The sequence below is a fragment of the Ostrinia furnacalis genome, unplaced genomic scaffold (genome assembly GCF_004193835.3).
Source record: "Ostrinia furnacalis isolate ACB-3 unplaced genomic scaffold, ASM419383v2 OfSCF4414, whole genome shotgun sequence".
Lineage (NCBI taxonomy): Eukaryota > Metazoa > Arthropoda > Insecta > Lepidoptera > Crambidae > Ostrinia > Ostrinia furnacalis.
The window spans coordinates 1,080-23,907 of NW_021134653.1; the positions used below are offsets into that span (position 1 = coordinate 1,080).

At 39.2% G+C, this 22,828-nt stretch overlaps 1 protein-coding gene across 1 annotated transcript; it reads left to right on the forward strand.

Moving 5' to 3' along the window:
* Positions 1 to 358: 358 nt before the first annotated feature.
* Positions 359 to 21,662, forward strand: LOC114359491 (uncharacterized). Its single transcript, XM_028313915.1, has 11 exons — positions 359 to 540; positions 1,406 to 1,548; positions 1,694 to 1,815; positions 2,001 to 2,053; positions 2,444 to 2,619; positions 3,460 to 3,869; positions 15,327 to 15,516; positions 19,830 to 20,245; positions 20,325 to 20,497; positions 20,875 to 20,984; positions 21,219 to 21,662. The coding sequence occupies exons 1-11, from the start codon at positions 520 to 522 to the stop codon at positions 21,382 to 21,384; spliced, it is 1,980 nt and encodes a 659-aa protein (XP_028169716.1). The 5' UTR covers positions 359 to 519; the 3' UTR covers positions 21,385 to 21,662.
* The last annotated feature ends 1,166 nt before the right edge of the window (positions 21,663 to 22,828 follow it).

Consider the following 22,828-nt stretch of genomic DNA (forward strand, 5'->3'; position numbering starts at 1 on the left):
AAAAAGCTAAATCAATTGTAGCAGCTAAAGTTGACTCATGAGTGAGTTGACCTTAGCAGCTACTCCTGAATTTACTACTCCATGTATTTTTTTTATGTATGAGACTTAGTCTTCATACCGCTCATTGGCATTCATAATTTCAGTGGGGTTGTCTTTTAAGAGAGTAATTGGAGAATGCTGTTTCATTAATTCTCTTTTCACTTCTGTTGTTTAATACTTGATGAAACAACTTTTAAGTGGTTTTCCCATGCCTCCCAAGGTGTTGAAACCAGCTTGATGTATGTGTAATAATGGAATGCGCATTTAGACACTTATCAAAAGTATCCATAATATTAGAGTATATTCATCCAGGGTTACTACGCAGCTGCAGTAGGTCCACCATCCTCGGTGGTGTGCGGTGAGCGGTCAGCTACCTGGCAGCTATGGCACCCGGCCCTGGAAGCGACCCTAGACGCGCACTGCTCAGACCAGTCCACTGTAGCCAGGATCGCTGGGGCATTGAACGCGCTCATTGACAAGATGAGGGAGGGAGTATATCAGGTATGTGCAGCCGTCAATAGGAGGTTTTGCTTTAAGCATTCGTCCGCGTTAAACTAGGGACGTTTAACGCGGACGAATGCTTAAGGCAAAACGCCGATAGTGATGTCCCGCGTTCCCAAATCATATGGCTTACCGAGGGTAACGTCATGTTTTTTGTGGACAGGTCCTGCCCTTCTGGCAGGTAGAACTCCACATAATAACCCACTAGCTGCTCCTGCGGTTGGTGGGTATAAAAATTTGTGTATTTTTCTGACGAAAATAAAAATATTCAGAAAGTTTTAAAAACACAAGTCACTGGATAATGTTTACCTATCACTACAGTGCTGAGAAGAAGCTGGGGCTAGAAACTCAGTCACTATGCGAGTATACCGTACATGAACCACTTTTTTTTTTCTTTCCCACTCATCCCAACCTAAATTCCTCTTATACGCAAATACACTAACAAACATACACCAACACACACAACACTCACGTCTCACATGTACACACACAATCAACTGAAACTAACGAGTACCGTACATACATATTATTGTCTTTGTATTTATAGGGTTTTTGTTTTTGTATTTTAATTACCCCTGTTTAATCTTGCCCTCCTCCCCTTTTTACTGGTTGTTTCCCACCTTCCAACTAAGGGAAAAGGAGGAGGCTGAAAATCAGCGCGGGGTAGGGTATGCTTGACCTCGCATATGCTGAGCCTCATCCTTTTGCCTCTTATGTTTTTTAATGTAATTTTTTGTTTATATTTCTGTTTGTAAAGCATGTAAAAACGAGGCAATAAAGTATTATCTTATCTTATCTTATCTTATCTTATCTTATGTCAGACATAACAACTAATGATGACAGTGACAATGTTTGTCGTCCCCAGGGCACACTTCGCGTAGTGAGTCGCTACATGGCTATGTGCGCTCTACGAAGGCGCGCACACCGATGCGCCGCGTATGCGCAAACGCATGCTCGTGTGTGCGTGTCAGCGCACGCGCCGCACCACCTGCTGCTCATACTGGATGAGTGAGTTTTAATTTTGGACTGATTGATATATTTTAGCAGCGGTAAAGGGGACACCATTTACAAACTTTATTCATTTAATATCACTTTTCTCGGTGTCCTTCTTTGAGTAATCAAATCATAAAGTTTAATTTGGCTCACTTCCCAGAGTTAGAGAGTCTCAACCGAGAGATGAAGGCAGGCTCCGGTCCAGCGTACTCCAGGAGACAGCTGCGGTACCTATGGCGAGTGGCCAACGAACTAGTCCGGTGCAAGAACATGGTGGTTTGTGTAAGTTCCTAGGTACAATATTTGGCATGATACAGTCTAAATAAGGCTGCCAGTTTTGTTCGGGTATCAGTTTACTTCGCAAAGAACGGAATCTCTGAAGACAGTTCTCTTCAGCCGCTGGTATAGCCTCAACTGGGAGATGAAGGCGGGCTCCGGGTCAGCGTACTCCAGGAGACAGCTGTGATACTTGTGGCGAGTGGCCAATGAGCTGATGCGGTGCAAGAACATGGTGGTTTGCGTAAGTAACAAGGTGCAATATCTGGTATGAACCATTTCCCAATGGCATGGTGGTTTGGGTATAGGCAGTTCTTAATAGCCTGGTGGTTAGGACTACTTCACCAATAGATATTCCTGACTCCGTGGGAATCCCAGGAGATGGTCCTGTTCAGCCGTTGGGAGAACCAACAGGGAGATGAAGCCGGGTTTCGGTCCAAAGTACTACAGGAGACAGCTGCTGGTGGTTCGGATACAGTCTGCATGTCTCCTATTTATTAGACTTGTGGATAGTCGTTGAGAAACAACTCCTTTTATTAATACCTTTCTCAAGACATTATGCCACAAATAATCATGATCCATATCCAAAATGTTTCAATGTATTTCCTATTTCCATGATATTCTCAATAACCAGGAAAGCCACAGCAATTTCCGCGCCAACCTGATCCAGGCGACGGCTCCAGGGGACGAGCCTATAGAAGAACTGATCCACATCCTTGCCATCGCTCTGGACCAAGCTCGAGACCTTTACTTGAACACCTTGCAGTATAGAAGCTTAGGCGAGTTCGACAGGGAACTGTTTCAGTACAGGTACCTACTATTTCTGCTGTTTGTTATATTCATCTTACCGTGAGAGAAACATAGGTACTTCCATGCTTCTGAATTAAAATTTATTCCTGTAACAGCTCACAGGATGAGTTCTTATAGTAAGTCCATGCCTATATTTATCTCTGAAGATTAGATATACCTTGGATTTTCATATGTCATCCGCTCGGCTCTAGAGGACATTTGGGAAGTCAATCCTTGACGGCGAACTCCTATTATTTCTGATTAACTTTTTTTTTTGCTGTAGCTGTAGGTCCAGAGAAGGGAACGAGAATAGTCCCAGGCAGGATATCTCGAGAGAGACCATTTGGCCTTTAAATTCGAGCCTGCTACCCCTCCTGCACTATGCGGGGTTGCGTACAATAAAAGCATCTGATATCAGATTAAACAAAATCAAACCCGCTAAGAAAGTTCCCTACAATTTTATAAAAGCTGAGAAAGCCAACAAAGAACAAACTTCCTTGCAAATCCACTTTATTCTTAAACTTACTTTAAACTTTTCTAAATTGCACAATAAAAGTTCAACGCAGGCAACAAAACTAGAAAACTATGGCCATCTAGTGACCGTTATTTTCACATTTATGCCATAAGGTTGTGTAGTATTATTATGGTTTTTAGAATACATGAGAAGTACTCGTATCGTACGTTACATTTATGAGCAATGTGTAATGGTAAAAAGATCATGACATGTGATCCTGAAGCACTACGATAGCAGAGAGAGATATACATAATATTGTATTCAAGTTTCCTCCTCAACAAAAAAAAGTATTTTTCAGTGTATCCAAGATACTAGTTACCATTTAACCAAAATGCCATTATTTTAAGGTCCAAAAAGTGGAATAAACTCAAAGAATACTACGATGCGTCATCCGCTTGCCTCATAGACGCGGTCCGAAGAGACCCCGACCTCCGAAGAGAAGACCTGAAAGACCCCCTCAACATCATGAAGAACATCCTCCACTGGCTACACAAAGGAGCGAAAGATGATAAAAAATACTTGGGACCAGTTCTAAAGCCATATTTGGATGGTCTTTTCACAAGTTCTTTGGAGAACTCCTGGTTTTTGGAGGACTTTGACGCGAAATGCTGTGAGAAGGAGTTTGAGGGGCTGAAGGAGTATTGCGTGGGGGTACATGATGGGAATATTGAGCCATGTATGGGGTTGCTGGATGCAGCGAAGAGAATGGCGTGGGCTAAGGCAATGGTGGACTTTGTGGACCGGTTTCGGCATGTTGGTGAGTAGTCATTTGTTTTAATCGTTTTCTTCATTATAAAGCTAGATACATATTTATTTGTATTACGTGAATATGGTAAAAAGTACCGGTATAACTTTTCATCGTCATAATAGTAAATATTACGCTATAATTTAATCTACATAGACAAGGTCACTGGCAAAAAACTGGTTCTTAAATAAATAAGCCCAAACCAATACAAACGAATATGTTCAATATTTGTATTATGGAATCAAACCTTCGACCTTTGCCATAGTAATCAGGTAACCACCCGGTGACCCATCAGTCCAGTAAACAAATACTCTCACATTATAGAACCTCTTTTATTCCCAAACAATAGTAATAGGACCCGCATGTCACAACTCACAACACCAGGGAACTACTCCGAAATGCTGTTTATTAGTTTCGGGTCTATCTGTCACTGTCGCTCATGCTGGCATCTCGCTTTGTGTGAGAGCAATGGCAACATTCGAAACTTCGGATAACGTTTTTCGGAGTAACCTACAGAATACATAAGCATCATCCGTATTCCATCTAATGTAATTTGATAACCATCAATAGACCTATGGTATTGTGTGGGGAATCAAAGGGTGTATATTAATAGCTATAATGTGATGATGTGGTATCAGCCTTCTTAATTAGTAGTATAATTATAATAAAATAATAATAATAAATCTTTGGACAATTTCACACAGCGCCAGCTAGCCCCAAAGTAAGCAACTTAATGCTTGTGTTATGGGTGCTAGCTTAACGGATATACTACTAATATACTTTTTTTTTAAATACATAAATATTATACATAGTATTAGTAATTACTCGCAATTGAAAGGCTTTGTAGGATCTTTTAGTGGAATAATGGATGTTGGATATGGGGAATTCGGGGTAGACTCCAAATTTAGATTTCTATGAAAGTGACACATAAATGAACATAATTTTATACATACGAGTTTTTTTATATGAGTTATATTAAACACTCAACTTCAATCTTGTAACGATTATGAAATTGTACTTGTGTACTGGAGCTTCTAGTAATAAAATAACTTTCTTGAAAAACCTAAACCTTCCGTTTCAGTCATTTTATGACAAGCCTATTGTAGACTCTCCAGCATATAGGGGTTAATTAGGAAAACGTTTTAAAATATTTTCTATATCCCTTTCCCACTTGCAAAGATTCCATAGTGAGTGACAGCGACGCATTCCAACTTCATCGATCTCGTTTTCCAGAGTAGGCCTTCTTCTAAATGGATCAACATTTCCACGAGTTTTGCATAATATGACGTTAACTTTTAAACTATAGCCAGTGTAAGTAGAGCTATGAGTATAGTTCGCGTGGAGTGATTTAGGGAAAGGCAGTGAAGTCGGCAGGTCAAGTGAGGCTGGTGAAAAGTTAATTCCGTTTGAGGCTGCGGTTTTAGACGTAGAGTCGCTGGACGTGATGGTGGATAGTTTTAACGGACTTAAAATATTTTGGACATGCTTATTTTTGTATAGGTTTGATGATAAAAACAATGGGATCATTATTAGTTTTTTGCTAATAAAGCGGCGCCAGTTTGACACGAGATACATACTTTGATTTCTTTTCTATTAAACGTTTTGGCCCTATAATACTGATTTGGTGAATCTCTCGCTTCAGCAAGCGAGAGTTTTTCCGTTTCTTATCAGAATTGTATGCCTATCCCCCGTCATATTCCTTTCCCATGCGAAAATCGTAACAAAAATAATACGGTAGACGAATGTTGGTAGGCATATTAAAGTCCTTCACTTAGGCTGAGTTGCGCCATCTTACTTTAACTTTAACAAACGTCAAAAATTTTCAAACTCCATAAAAAACACCGTTATAGTTACGGTCAAAGTTAGGTGGTGCAACTTAACCTTAACGTTAGCTATTTTATGGATCTTTGTCAAGGATAGGCTGTCAAATCCAGTCACTCTAGATTGGTGCCTTAAAGTTGGTGAGTGTGGAGACTGGCGACTTGCAAATCTGCAAAGTTCGATACAGTGTCCTGTCGGGCTTCCTCTATCCTCTAGTTTTACAAGTTTTGTTGGGTCTCATACAATTTTCATGGACGTAAAAAAATGCTTAAAGTGTTTGTGACAACCCAGCACAATCTTAATTCGCTGGGTGCGAAGTAGGTACTAGGTGGGGGGGACATAATCTATCGCAGCGCTCATGGTGGTCAAAAGTAGAAATAATGTAAGCTCTGTCATCAGATGTATCTGTCAATGGCAAAGCGATTCTACATAATACATTTTAATATCATTAATTAATCGCATGAAAAGGGTCCTACTGCGAACTTAAATAAAATAGTGGACTGTATTTCGATAGGGCTGTTTTAATAGCCGTTTACAATTTGGAAATAACTAAACTATACAACGTGGTAGTACAAAAATGAGTCACAGTAGTTGTTGTGCACAGATGTTTGCCTTATGATGAGAGCGTGAATTATTGAACTCTGCTCTTGTTTTGTTCTTAATTCTTCTACATCTCGGACTTGTCCAGCCAATACCAACAACTTTCCTTTAAATACGGTTTGTGGTTGGAATTTGATATTGTAACTCTCACAAACCCGGTCTTCAAAACGATACTCATTTCGATCTGATAAATTATTGATACATTAAAATGATTCGATTTGATAAATATATTTACTGTTATATAATGAAACCGTTAAAGTAGCTTTTTCTTTTTGTNCCCGAAATTTTCAGTGCCGCCCTCGTATAAAATAAATCCTACTAGCTCGATTGATGGTTTCATTTAATTTATTTAAACCAGGTTACTTATAATAATATTTTTTCGTTAATTTATGAAAATATCAAATTAGCCCGTAATCCTGAATTCTGATACATAAAGTTAGCCTATTAATTTAACACAGCTACGACTGTACTCAGTGTTGCACTATCAAATGCAATTGACGCGCCTCTATGCCAGGGTTTTTATGTTCCTGGTCAGGCTATAAGTACGATGACAATGCAATATTATGGTACCATGGAGCTGGATGGAGTATGGAGGTGGCCATAAGAACTCTTAACAAAACGGCGGCATTACATCTAGTTTGGGTTCGTTGGACTTGTCTTTTCGAGCACTTTAGTGCTAGATGATGTTCAGGGTCCTGATGATGAAGTCAAGAGGTGGCAGGAGCTGGCCATAGGAACTCCTAAACGATACATCTGTTTCCGCAATTTATTACACCGATCTTGTCGCGACAAGGAAAAATTTCCGTGCTTTTAAGCGATTTTGTGAAAAATATTATTGGCAGGTAGTTGCTAATTACTCATAAGATAGGCCCCCTTAATTTAATTTATTGTCCGTGGTGCATAATCTTTTTCTTAAAGGTTTTTAAACCTTTGTTTGTCACCTGTCATCCGCTTTGCAATGGAGGGAAGTCGAACCTTAATTTCGAACTCCTCCTATGTTCTTCTGATTAATTTCGTTGCGGGTCCAATGACAGTTTAACTTTCCCCCGGGACAAACTTGACCTTCATTGGTTGGGTTTTTGTGGCGGTCAAGCTGTAGATCCTGGCTACACAGGAGTTGCAGTGGTGGGAACGAGAGGTGGGAATAGTCCCGTATAAGAAACTCCAATTACGCGTAGAAGCTAACGCTCTCTTTTTCACTCGCTCTCTTATTCATAAAAAAAAATACGATACAGCGTTATTAAATTCAAATTCTTTATTGCTTAATTATTTAATACTTCTAGTAAAATGAATCAAGGTAAGTTAAGAACAAGAAATGAATCTTCCCCATAGAAGTAAATAGGTAAATGAGTGAGCTAAAGTAGAGAGAGCGAGTGAACCTACTTTATTTCTCGTCTAAGCAAAACATATGAAACAGAGTTAAAGAACTTGTATCCAGAACGTATGGAATTTATTTTCACATCCAGACAAGACTAATACCTACCTCACAGAATCCTCCAACGACGACCTTAGTCCGTCTAGTGTCGCTGACGTGAGCAGCCGTGTGCACCTGCATCGAGCGAGGGTCCGCAAACTTGCGGGTCTCTTCCTCGGCTTCGTCGGAGTATACCAGCTCTTTGCAGTTCACCTCTTGTTCCTGTGGAGAAAGTTAAACAAAATAATATGCAAGGGGTGAAGACGGAGATTTCCCCCCAGATTTTTCTAGCTTGTACCACCTGTACTATAATTATAATTTGGACGAAAACTGTCCCTTGCTGCAGACTAAAATTTTGGAATTGTAATGGTCATCCAAAATTCTAAAATATAGCAAACTAAAGTGGCAGTAGGCCAGCAATATGAACCGACGACAGAGGGAGGAGTAAACGTGTTATCGAATAGAAATCCCATTTTGGCAAATAAATGTAGCAAGCGTAGTAGTTTAAAGAATATTAGCAAAGGCTATGTATGTAATAGGCTGAAATGATGATCTTGAAAAAAAACACTCATCTCCAAAACCAAAAGCTGGTATCTCTTATGGCAGTTCATGCAGTTGATCCGATTTCTTAGAGCTCTTTCAAATTTGATGTTTTGAGCCGGACGTTTTTGCAGGACCGCAAACGGTAAATTGTATTGGATGACAAGTAAACTTTAAAATTGACAATTAGGTACCAATAGTTAGTGGTGTGTGGTCTTGCAAACGCACGACAGATCCTGCTGAAAACGTCTAATTTTAATGAACCCAAATGTTCTAGATCCGTAAGTAAGTATTTTGTATTTTAACTGGTTCGTATTGCGATGTTCTTACACTGCACAATTCGCTCATAGTGTCAGTGTCCAGTGAATCCTTGGCGCATATCATGTCATCCTCAATGATGTGGTGGTACCGAGGCTCCCAGCGTTTCTTGCAGTTCTTCTTCGATATCAACACCACATCTGTTTCTAAAAGAGTCGGCGAGTTGGTCGTGGTTCTTGTGATTACCTAAAAATTTATAATTAGTATGAGGAGAATCAGATAGCGTGGCTTTTTCTTTGTAAAGGTTTAAGATTTTGTAGAATTTTGGTTTGATTTGACTGAAACAACTAGATATCCTCTTCGTAAGCTATCTGGATGAGATGGTTCTCTAACGATAAGACCGCAGATTGTACAGTTTGAATTCTGAGTTTATTTTATTTAGGTGTTTTGTGTGATGTGAAAATTAGTAGGCACTTACTTTTACCTTTGAAACTAATGCAAGTAAGGCACAGTTATTGTAAAACACCTGTACTTTTGCACGTGGCATACAATTCCGTTAATTAAAGGCATACTTAGGCATTTGCACGAGGCTTTATTAGTTCAGTGATTGTGATCAAGAACCAATCAATTCATCTACACAGGATTTATATACAGGAAAATTTTTATTGTTTGTTTTTAAAAGGCTCCGAAACTACTGGACCGTTTTGGAAAATTATTTCACCAGAAACAGGCGGTATTTCAATATAACATAAAAACATACATCACCAAAAGTGTCCGTCGACCCCCACCCAGCGATAGAACCAACTGTTCCGGACTTCTCAAACTCCTCACTGATATTATTAAAGGCCACCTTCTTCGGAATAAAGTCGCAGCCGCGGATGCGTCGCTTGAAGTTGAAGTCGTCTTCCACCTTCACCACCGCTATGTCTTTGACCATCCATCGAATGTTGTCGAACTCGTTGCCGTCGAAAACGTATGCTGGAAAGGTTTTGGGAATTCCAGATGTTTGGATCTCGATTGCAGCAAGTTAGTGGTAAAAGTTAAAGAGTTATTTATCATTATTCATTAGAATCATGGATGTCTGAACTCTGAAGTAGGTAAAACTACACTGTACGGTCGATTTAGAAAAACTGTCTATTTGAAAGTATGGTGTTTAACAGTCAGTAACAATTTTACAGTCAATTGCAGCAAGTTAGTGATAAAAGGTAAAGAAAAGAGTATCTTTATTAATTAGAATCCTGGATGTCCGAAGTACGTATATCTAAACAGAATTTAAGTCACGCTGTTGGTTTGGGAAAAGTGCCTTTATCTGTGAATAGGTATTTAAACTATTTAAGTAGGTATGTAACTAAGTACAGTCACCAGCTCCTCAGGTTAGATTTTTGTGACAAAATAGCTATTATCTGACCTCTGTACGTAACTACCCTCTTTTAAGTCAAGTTTGATCTGTAGTTCAAATCTTTCTCGGATTCAAACTGCATAATATCTTTGGATTCGAAGGTAGGCTGTCAATTTTAGTGTTATAGTTGTTTCAACGTGGGATCCTACCTATACCATGTTCTGCTTGTGCCTCCTTATTAATGCTGTAATCTGTACGTACTCAGTACTCACTCTTTGGCACACATTTCCAAATCGCCTTCTTAGCTCCGTACTTGATGCACTCGTCATCCGTATCTGATGGAGGAATCCACCTAAAAAAATAATATCAGTGATACATAATTGACGACCCGCGACCGACTTCCTACTCCTCCTAATGTTCTTCTATTAATCTCGTTGCGGGTTCAATGACAGTTTAACTTTCCCTTGGGACAAACTTGACCTTCACTGGTTGGGTTTTTATTGGCGGACAAGCTGTAGATCCTGGCTACAAAGGAGTTGTAGCGGTGGGAACGAGAGGTGGGAATAGTCCCGTACTTATGTCGTTGTAATACGTGCTACTTTACCTGTGAGTTCCGGACTTTCCGGAGACCATAGCACTGGAGGCTAGCTGGACTGCAGGTGCACCTGTAAAGACGACCTTATTCCATTGTACCTATTACGTGCTACTTTACCTGTGAGTCCCAGAGATCACGTCTTCTATGCAGGCGACGGAGAGGATGATGATGTCACCGTAACGCCAGCTGTGTCTCTGATGGTAAAGACGACCTTATGCCACTGTAATACGAACTGTTTTCCCTTACCTGTGAGTCCCAGAGACCACGTAGAACTGCTTGGCGTCTTCGATGCAAGCGGCGGAGGTGAGCATATACCGCTCGTGGATGATGACGCCTCCACAGAGCAAGTTGGTGTCTGCTGTAGTGAAGACGACCCTATGCCGTTGCAATACGAGCTGTTTTACGTATGAGTGTCAAAGCCCGTATAGATCTGGAGGCTGGCCGGAGGTACACCTGTAAAGACGACCTTACGCCGTTGTAATACGAACTGTTTTCCCTTACCTGTGAGTCCCGGAGACCACGTAGAACTGCTTGGCGTCTTCTATGCAAGCGGCGGAGGTGAGCACATACCGCTCATGGATGATGACGCCTCCGCATAACCAGTTGGTGTCTGTTATGTGAGGGTCGGCGCTGGAAGCTGGGCGTAGGTACACCTGGATAGACCTTATAGCGTTGTAATATAAAAATACTAAGGCTGGATTGCACCATCTTACTTTAACTTTGACAAACGTCAAAAATCTGTCAAACTCCATACAAAAAACACCGGTTATCGTTATAGTTACGGTCAAAGTTGAGTGGTGCAACTCAGCCTAAATGTTATTATGCAAAATGGTGAAGTATGATGTGAATTCAGAGTTTATTACACTCGTCAGTGAGGTTCGTGGAGACCATGTACAGAAAAGCGCAGACGTGAGACGTCCACCTTGTAGTCGACCTCATAAAGGTAGCAGAAAGGCGCTGGATGCAGGCCGCTACCAACCGGTCAATATGGAAATAATTGGAGGAGGCATGTTCAGCAGTGGACGTCGTGTGATGAAAATTGATGATGACTCGTTATTATGCATTTAACATACCATGTAAGGCCTCGTTTCACCCACTTCTCGCCCGCCTACTATTCTTCTTGTGTTTTTAAAAGTTACATTTTGCGATAAGTTGAGGACTTCTTTTCTTAAAGGTTCTGAGGAAGAAGTTTGTTAAAGTCATATGAGTAAACCAAGTGATCTCAAAATTAATGAATTATGGCATTAAGTAGGTAATTGTTTTGTTTCAAACAAGTTAACAATAGATAACACACTTACTTACCGGCTTTAGTAATCCCAAAATATAAAATTATACAATTTATTAACAATTTCATTTTAACAAAACAATGTTATCCTTCATTGTAAAGTCACATAAACTTTGCTTCAATCACATGCTTCACTGAAAACACATAAGTTTAGTCATTGCATTTGGAAAACTAAATTCTTATCAGAATTTGTTGGCTTTATCAATGAAAGAACTTAATTTTATTGTTTTGTCCACTCGTCGACTAGGTATATAAATTTTTTTTTTTTTTTATAATGGCAATCCGCGCAGTATGCGCCGTGCCAGAGTCGAGTAAAACGGGGAAACGGGGAGATTAAAATATTTTCGGCAACGGATTTAAATTTAGGAAATTAGGATCAGGAGAGGACATAGGATATAGGTAACTACTACTAGTACTAAATACATAAATACANAAAATCAATATGTACATTTTTTTTTTTAGTGGCAATCCGCGCTGTTTGCGCCGTGCCAGAGTCGAGTAAAACGGGGAAACGGGGAGATTAAAATATTTTCGGCAACGGATTTAAGGAAATTAGGATCAGGAGAGGACATAGGATATAGGTAACTACTACTAGTACTAAATACATAACGACTAAAATATTAAATACAAGAACAACAAGTTTATTTATATCTTAATACTATTGAAATTTAAGTATGAAATAATACATTTATACAATTTAAGTAAAGTATACATACTATAGAGGTTGGGAACGGAATATGGAGAGAGATTAATGAGTTCAGGAGGACATTTCGGTTACTGTAACGAGGACAAGTGAAGAGAATATGATTGAGATCCTCGACCTCTATCCCACACTCACATTTATTGTGGTGCAGCAGTCATCTTGACATTTACTTTTTTTTAAGGCAAAGGAATTACATTGAGCACCCAAACCACAGATTACTTAGTAGCCCAAATATCTTTTTTGTCTTTAATAATAACTCAAAAATACAAAAAGACATCAGTTTTGGTCAACTATTTCTTAGTTTTACTTTTACTCGTATTTCATTTGTTTCTGTGAAATACGTAAGATATTCCCAATAAAATATTCCGTAAAGTACCGGTTTTACAAACGTCACTAGGCGCACGAAGAAACGCCACCTGACAAAAGAGTCCCTACTTAGGTTTACTATAGCATGGTGAAAACGAACTTAGGTTAGTGGGCAGTTTAGGCGATCGTTTAACCAAAGTGATATTTAGTTAGCAAACGCTTAAGGGATCGATGGTGAAAACGGGCATTAGTCTACTTTACTCACATTATAAACCATTTTTAAAAGCATAAAAGCAGAAAATAAATGACTATTTTCAAATTGAATCATAACTGATTAGATGATAGAGCCCCCGATTAACGTTTTATACAGAATTATTAATAGTACCTACTAGTTAGTGGAGTCTATTCATTAACCAGATAGAAAATATTTTCATAGACCATTAAGCAAATAGAATTACTGAAGCGTAATACTTAGTGAATATAGACTATGATCTATCTTCATATTTCACTAAAAGACTGCGCAGTTTCGTAGGCTTTAATGGCTGGCGTAAAGTGCACAACTTAATATTTATTGCTTAAGTTTCTCTCTGTTTCTCATTTTTTCTGTTTTGTTTTAATTAGTTACTAAAACTTTTTCGGGCTGATGTACAAAAAAAAAACTATGTACGAGTAAAACGTAAGTAAGAAGATATTATGTTCAGTTAGTACTTACAAAAAATAAAAAACCTTGGGACGAGGCTTTTTAAATTAGATTAAAAACATTTGGGAAAAGCTACTGTTGCGAAGGAAACAATAACTTTCAGTTTCAATTCAAGTTGTACAGCCGTGAGAACATCAGGCTCTACATTTTCGTTGCAAAATCAAACCTAACACAACTACATAAGGTGCTACAGTTTTCAGCTGTTACATTCCAGTCCAACACCCGGTAATAGGAAATCCTGGAATAACAATATCGTTACTTCGGAATTCGGAACGAGTCCAGGCAATTAGCGGTCCCGTCCAGGGACTTCCGGCGGGTTCCGCTCGTTTCGACGAAATATTTTGGATTTTATAGTCAGGCCTTTTATCCGAGTGCCTTTATCTGAATTTTCTATTAAAACTAATGACAACAAAACAAAGACAAAATATACGAGTAAAATACGTATTAGTTTAGTACATCGTCATCCTTAGTAGGTATAGAATCTAGAAACACGTTAATGGAAAACATTAGGTAAAACCAATTTTTGTCGACAGGTCTTCTGATCGAAGACGAAATAATATTATCTTGATTCAGCATGGTGTTATACTCTCTTTGGTTCAGTTAAGGTTAAAATGTATTATAGTTATTATGTACCTACGTTTGTTATAGGTAATGTTATTCTTAATCAACATGAGCTTTTTCAAAATTCCGTGCAAGCAAATACGTCCATTTATAGCGTAGTATCAAACTTCTAGCATATTAATAGATCTAGGTTACAGTCCACTGTACAAATTACCATTCTACTTAACTTTCCAAGTCCTTAGTGACGAGTATTAACCTTTATTTGGTTTCAAAGAGTCTGAAACTTCAATGTTTCAGTATCCTTTTATTTAAAAGATAAGAAATCAATTGACGGGCTATATTGGCCATCTTGACTTGAAGGGGTTCCCATTGTTTATCCTCAATGAGACGATGGAAACATTTTGGCTCTCCAAGGGTTTCTTCACTGAATAAAGGTTGCTATTTACCTATTGAAGAAAAGGATAACTTATAAACGAAGTTTTATGGACTAATAATAATTAATTAATTATTTGTTAGTTAGATTTTTTTGAACTAAAATAAGTATAAAGGTTTTATGACTTGATTTAAGATTATTAAATTTACAGTAGTTAAAGTTTAAAGTCTTCATGATTTCAGGGCACGTTCTCCTCCCAATTAAATGACTACTTGATCTACCACTACTTCGAGGCATAGAAATAAGTGGTAAACGAAACTCTGTGTTTGTTATACCAGGATGTTAGCTCATATTAACTAATAAATTACGATTCGACGTTTACAGTTTCCGAATTGTTTGTATTGTACATATTGCTTCTCAGATTTACGTGAACGTTAAGACCAGACAAACAAGTTTTATGAGAGCACCGCGATATTAAAATGAACTTGTTCCAAACATTTTAATATGAAACCTTAAGGGTATGAAGCTAATCTTCAGAAGAAGTTAGTTGCACTGAGAAATGTATTTTCATTAAGTAATCCCAATGTTGTTATGTGAAACGTAGTAAGGTAAAACCTAGCATATAGGTTTCTGGTAACGTTGCACATTCATGCGATTGTAATAGTGTGTATTAATTGAATATTTTATATCGGTTATTAATTGAGATACAGATAAATACATACAACTTTGATCAATATGCTCAATGCTTTAAGCTTAATGTTATATTAGAAAACTAGGACAACAAGAAAAAAACCCTTCTGACCAGCGCGCAGGCCAAATCCAAAGCCTCTGGTGAAATAAAGAGGCTCGTGGTCCTGCAGTGCAGGCCAAATTATCTGGTTATCATGATGAATATGTATTGAGAAATTTTCTGCCACCATAGAACTACAAAATATTTTCATCATACATATTTCACCACTGAATTTTCTTTCTAGATTTCCGCCTAGTATTCCCAACGGGTGACGGCATGGCGATCTCCTACCCCATCAGGCTGCCGACGCGCCGCGAGCTTAGTTCAGCTCGCACCCTGACTCTTAGCAGGAGGGATAAGGTGGAAGCCAAGCTGCGGCTTGCGAGGAGATGTGTGCTGGCTGCCTTTAGCACAGCTCTGGTGGGAGATCACAGGTAAATAAAAGCCTGCTTCTAACTTAGCTTAGCAAGATGAGTTCTGACATGCAGCAGAAGAGATAAGGGGGAACGATCGGGACGACGGGAGAGGCACCGATGGTTGCATAATTAGCACTGCTTTGGTGGGAGACGACAGGTAAATATAATATAGCTTTCTCCAGAATGAGCTCTAACACTCTCCAGGAGAGACTAGGGGGAAGCTGTGCTATGGCTAGCGAGGAGATGCGTGCTCGTGTCATTTACCACTGCCTTATGCCCGTTTTCACCATTAATCCCTAATTTTTAAGTGACTTCTATGGTAACACATCCTTGGGTTAGGCCTTTGACCAGCAGTGGACGTCTTTCGGCTGAAACGATGGTAACACATAACAGGAATTTTGTTTTCATAGGGGTCATTTAAAAATTAGGGATTAATGGTGAAAACGGGCATTAGTCTTTGAAACACCTTCTAGTCTAGCTAAGGTAATTAGCTCGAACGAAAATAATTTCAAAGAAAACGTCAAATTAAATTTCGTTATATCTATATTACCTTAAAAAGTTATTAATAAACGAATAGCTATTAATAAATAGGGAACACCAAGAAATACATTGCAAATAATTCCCTTTCATATAGTTCAGACAGACTAAAGTAATTTAAATTATTATAAAAGATTAAAGTGCTAGTATTTACGTGGATTTATTTTTTAACTAAATGGATCATTCCACACCCAACTTTAATCTCCAATACCCATACACAAGAATGTCGAGATTCTTTCAGGAACAGAAACTGCTAGAAAAGTCAAGTTGGTAGTTTGTTTGTTATAAACCGGGCGTTTTATGTCCAACGTCCCGCGTAACGAGGGTAGCACGGGAACTGGCAGCTGTATCTGGGTCTATCGATTGGGAGGTTAAAACTTTTACAGTGACTTATTATTAGAGTCACTGGAAATAAAGCGACATTGGCCTAGTGGTGTGTGAATTTAGTTTGAAAAGCAGCTTTTAAAGTGTTTCATATTGTATTCACGCGAATTCGCCCGCGTGGAATTTTGTCTGTCATAGAAAAATTTTATCGCGCGCGTCCCTGTTTCAAAAACCGGGACAAAAACTATCCTATGTCCTTTCCGGGGACTCAAACTATCTCTATGCCTTTCATCAAAATAGCTTTCGCATTTATAATATTAGTATAGATAGTATAGAAGTAAAGATGCTAAACTGTTTGTAGGTGAAGGCCCTGGACAAGGTTTAAGGTGTACTTAAATGCCCTGGACAAACAGGGAGTTCGAAAAGACTTTTTTGATAAAATTGCGGAAATTATTAATAAAAATATAACAATTATAATAAAAGTAGCTCAATTAGGATCCAATTACTATTCGAGTTTGTATTATCAAAATGAACCCAACTTTTAGTTACACCCTACGAGTTTGTCTCACCCTCTTCAGAACACCCTGTACCTATAGTGTCTATCTAATATCATTTAAATTACACAACTTTCGGAGGTTCGACCCGAATCAAAAATATGTAAGGGGATATTAAATATTTTAACACACAATATAAAAACTTAAAATCTATAAAATTAATAAGTACTATGAAATTCAAGGAACATTTAAACAATCTGCAGCACTTCGTGAGCTGAATACATTTGCAATTAACAAATCAACAATTCAAGTCCGACGCCATGTTGGATCCCGACAATTTATTTATAAGGGAACGGGCACAATCTTGATTAATGCCCATCGGCCGGCTGATACCGATTTCTAATTTGTGTTAAAGGCCCAGCGAATTATTTTTGGTAGACCCATGGCCACAACTGACATAAAAGTTTGCTTTGGAGAAGGACAAAAATTAGTTTTGGCACTATGTATAGGGTCATCAGTTCTAAGATCAGTTTTGGTAAGTTTTAAGCCTATAAAAAGCAGTGGGAATATAGTTCCCACCATATTTTCTACCTTATTTGTTTATTTGTACCTTAAGGTCCAAAAACAATGAAAATTTTGATTGTGTTATGACTGTTAAAGGGTTTACTAAAAAATCTCTTGAGTTAACCTGTTGGGTACATGGTTTAGAACAGAACTTTTTTTCTAATTAGAACCCGTTCGTCTACTTCTAGGTAGAATTATCGACAGTATGGAAATATCTAAAAAAAAAATTAAGAACCCTGCAGGTCCAGTGACTGCTTTTTTGTTTTGACACCAGCCTATAGTAGTTGTGGCACAGAATAATAATAAGTACCTACTACGTACAGAAGTTTTACTTCGCGAAGGTATTTAAAAAAAAATATGCTCAATGTCATTAACAATATGGTGTAATTTAGCTTGTCTCAAGAGTCAAGCACCATTTTGTTGATAAACGTCAGTGATCGGTACTGCGCCGAAGCTATAGGGCTGACTTCGGTAAAATGATGTGACGTGAGGTGCCAATCTGCAGAAAATGGCGGAGGAAATACATGATTTAGCATGAATTATCATGAATAATATTAACTACTTATTTACCTCTCAGTGTCTTCAGGCAACTTAAAAAAGTACATTCTGAGTTTTTATTATTATTTAGGCAGTTAAGTACTGCACAGTATTTGGTACACCATCTTTATTTTTTTCCATCATACACAAGAATACGCGTGCGTGGATCAATGTTCGTTCGTATGTGAGGCCTTGTCGAATAGTATCCTGTAGGGGGCCATCGTGCGTGTTTTGTTTTCGATGTAAACTCGCGGAGATGAACAGGCCTGGTTGTGGTTGCAATTTCTGCTGAAAATAGCAGCTAGCAACCATATAGAGCATACTGAGTTTTCTTCCATTGTTGTTTCAGCTGAGCACAGCCTATTCGTCAAGGAAACCTTTGAAGGTTATCGGTACATATTGATCTATCTTATTTTTTGCTTCGGGAAATTAATAGCAATTGGCGGTTAAATTGTAGATCCTGGTACGGTCAGGTGGTCTCATCAAAATTATTACGAGTATTAATAATTTTTCGGGTGTGCGTGGTTATACATAAAAAAATATACTATGAAACATCAAAAAAAAATCCCAAATGGAATGGTCAAATAAAAACAACTTACCGTAAGCCAGCAATTCCAACGGCTTTATTCTTGAAAAATAGCACCACGTTAGGTCGACTCCATTTATTTTTCTGAAATTAAAGAAAAAATATGTTCAAATATTACGATATATTTATAAAGACATTTATAAAGACAAAAACATTGATTGTCTTTTAATTTTAACGTGCATCAAGCGTCAAGGGACTTTTATTTCGACTTGTTTTGGATTCGGCGGTGTCTTGAAATCCTGCTTAGACAGCAGATTATTTAATATTCAATTTAAATACCAAATATTCTTTGATGTTAGCAAAAAATTATCATTACTTAACAAAAAATACAAATACTAACTAATTGTCAAAGGACTTAAGAAAAGCTCAAATACGTTTGCTACCATTGACTGATAATTGAAGAAAATATAGCTAAATGTTCGGGCGACGATCAATCTTGCTTCACTCGCTCTCGAAACTTGATGGTAAGGTATTTTTATGGCTTAAGTCGGAATATGGCTATATTACAGCAGGTTCACTCTGCATTAGACTTTGTATAATTTTTAAATTCGTTCGTTCGTTTCAGCCAAATGTCGTCCACTGCTGGACAAAGGCCTCCCCCAAGGATTTCATAACAACCGGCCCTGCGTTGCCCGCATCCAGGTTCTTCCCGCTTTGTATGTACTTATCTTGATGTACAGAAGTGTAATTTTTGCGCATAAAAGGTTTTTTTTAACCGCTAATAAACATTGTCATAAGCTAAGCTTTTTCGATCGTCTTGTAATAGTAACATATTTTGCATAACGAAAAATAATTAATTACAGATTCGATTATGAATGTAGCGAGAAATAAGCTATCTTCCATTTATTTGTGTAATAGCATGTTTAAAAAAAACTAAGTAGGTAAAAGAATTCATGTAGATAATACTTCTGTATTACTTTACATTATGGTCCCATTTCTCCCGGCACATCCATCAATAAGGGGTCGTAAGTGGCTTATAAATCAAATTCAATAAATTACTTTTGCTATGAGGTTTTTAATTAGTTCGTCGATGATGCAATCGAGATGATGCTAATTATTAAAAGCAAATTCAACTCGATCGACTCGAGTCATCCTTTACACCTAACGGCTATGTATTCGGTTCCTATGAAAAAACCTAAAAAGTAAAAACATAATAAATAACTTAAATAAAAGAGTCTCATATGTATCTATCCTGCTTCCCATTTCATAGTTAGGTACAAATTATTCAGTTCTTTGAGAATCATAGACACAATCTCCAATAGATATAACAAACGTATTTTTCTTTACAGGGTAAAACCAAGAAAGATCACCCGCCACGAGAGCACAGATGAGATCCTAGCTAGCGTCAAATCTGGCAACTACTGGCGGAACAACACCAAGCCAGACATCATCCCTTCCACCTCCATACAGGACATCAGCAAAGACGACCTTCCCAGAGTCAGAAGACGGTCCCGTAGAAGTCGTCCCGTCACTTCTTATGGGTTTCCAGAAATTTCTTTGACAGACCAAGGGGATACGAAGACCATGAGACGGAAGTACCATACGCTGAAGAGTTTGGTGTATACGGAGCCGGTAGAGAGTATCAGAGAGTTGAGAGAAAGGCCCCGGTCTGCTGGGTCTACTGTCAGGAATAAGGAGGTGTTGACCAGGCCAAGCCTTTTGGAGACTTTGGACTTCATTAATAGCGTGAAGGATGCGTTGTGCGGTAAGGATTTCATAAGCAAAGTAGTTCTTATAGTCCTGAAAGAAGCCTTCCAGGAGAAAAATGAATGTTTATTGTCCAGTGGAAGAATCAGGCGCATCAGATGCTGAAGACTCTGGCTGGTCTGCGCAAGAGGAATGGCTGGCTGGGCAGACAGCACCACTAAACTTGCTGGTGGCAAGGTCAGGGTCGCACACGCTCCACCTGCTGCTAGGCGACTTGGTTCTAGCTTTGCTGCAGAGGGGAAGGTTTACGGTAAGTACTTATTTGGATTGTAAGATTTCCCAGTATAATGTACCTACTATCGACTGTTTTGATAGTCAGAGGAAGTGCTTGATAACAACTATTGTGCTGTAATAATTATGATATGGTATTTTTAGTAAGGTAATTAGGGCTTGCACGCACGGGCGGTTTTTGTCGCGCGAGCCCTTACTATAGCTCCGATAAATTGTCAAAATTCAGTGTGAATAGTAACGATTAATGTCAGAAGCAATAACCATGATCAGTTTGAAGCTATTGTAGGAAGGAAATGTCTCAACTTCGATCCAATGCGTGAGAAATCAGAGTTTACAGAAACATCACCTAAAAACTATCACTTTCCAATTCTTTCTCCAAGTCTTATGACCTTCCAGATTCTTCAAGAACTATGCTCGTGGCTCGGCGATGCCAGTGAAGGCGCGTTGTTCGCGTTACACCGTCTAGCGCGGGCTGCTCGGTCGAGGAGCAGTGAAAGGGCCACTACGTGAGTAGCGTGTAGGCTTAGCAAAAGGATCTACCAGATATAGGATAATATCATGATACTAATAAGCCATAAATTATGTATTTTGTTTATTGTTCCTAACCAAAAAAACATTTTTGAAGTTCCTAACTCAACCTACTCGTACGTGTTGCTCTAAATAAAAGCTCCTACATAGCAACTAAGAATATTTTCAAGCAATTAAGAATTTTCTCACTATTCTGAACTAAAATCCTTTAGGTCATGGAAGCTTCCAGAAGCCGAAGGAACAGCTCCAGCTCCGCCACAGAAGTACAGCGTCCGTTCTCCGGACTACGTATCTGGAGATGAAGGACCACCACCACCACCGCCTCTGCCCAGGCATAGCAGCAGGCACAAACAGGTACAGTTGCATGATCCCTGCTAGATCATGGTAGAAGGATCAAGGTAAGAGAGAAAGCTACTATACCCGCTCTCCCGATTACGCGTCCCGTGAGCAGAGCCCACAATCTACCGCCGCTGTCCAGTTACAAGATCCCTGCTGGATTATGAAATCTTCTAGAAGCCGAAGGAACAGGAGAGCTACTACGAAACGCTGTTTAAGTAGTTTCGGTTCTATCTGTCACCATCGCTTATACACTGGCACCTCGCTCTGCGTGAGAGGGATGGTAACATTCGAAACTTCGGATAACGTTTTTCGGAGTAACCCCGCAATCATGGAAGCTTCCAGAAGCCGAAGGAATAGTTCCAGCTCTGCCACAGAAGTACAGCGTCCGCTCTCCGGACTACGTATCTGGAGATGAGGGACCACCACCACCACCGCCTCTGCCCAGGCATAGCAGCAGGCACAAACAGGTACAGTTGCATGATCCCTGCTAGATCATGGTAGAAGGATCAAGGTAAGAGAGAAAGCTACTATACCCGCTCTCCCGATTGCGCGTCCCGTGAGCAGAGCCCACAATCTACCGCCGCTGTCCAGTTACAAGATCCCTGCTGGATTATGAAATCTTCTAGAAGCCGAAGGAACAGGAGAGCTCCTACGAAACGCTGTTTAAGTAGTTTCGGTTCTATCTGTCACCGTCGCTCTTACTGGCACCTCGCTTTGCGTGAGAGAGATGGCAACATTCGAAGCTTCGGATAACGTTTTTCGGAGTAACCCCGCAATCATGGAAGCTTCTAGAAGCCGAAGGAATAGTTCCAGCTCCGCCACAGAAGTACAGCGTCCGCTCTCCGGACTATGTGTCCGGGGATGAGGGGCCACCACCACCACCGCCTCTGCCCAGGCATAGCAGCAGGCACAAACAAGTACAGTTGTATGATGCTGGATTACGAAAACTTCTAGAAGCCGAAGGAACAGTACTACGAAACGCTGTTTGCGTAGTTTCGGTTCTATCTGTCACCGTCGCTCATACTGGCACCTCGCTTTGCGTGAGAGGGATGGCAACATTCGTAACTTCGGATAACGTTTTTCGGAGTAACCCCACACNAAAAATGCTTGATTTTGTATTGTGATTAGTTTTATTGCCAACTTTTCGAAAAGCGCGCGAATGTAAAATATTTTGTTGAAAACTGTCAACATACTTACAAACGAGTACCGGAATGTGTCAACAGATGGCAGCTTTAATAGTTCCACTACTCCCTGATAGATGTCGCAGTCTACTATGAGAAATGTGATGAAGCATGTAGTTTATGAACACTATAAGAGATGTCGCTATAAACAGGTCTCGACAAGCTTCTTCTACTAGGCGCTAGATGGCAATACCTGTTCAAGAGGCAAATATTGTAATATGAAAAACTTTTTATTTAATGAATATTTTTTTTTGCGAAATCATAATCAATTCTCCTGCTTTTTCGGCACAGTAAAAATTGTA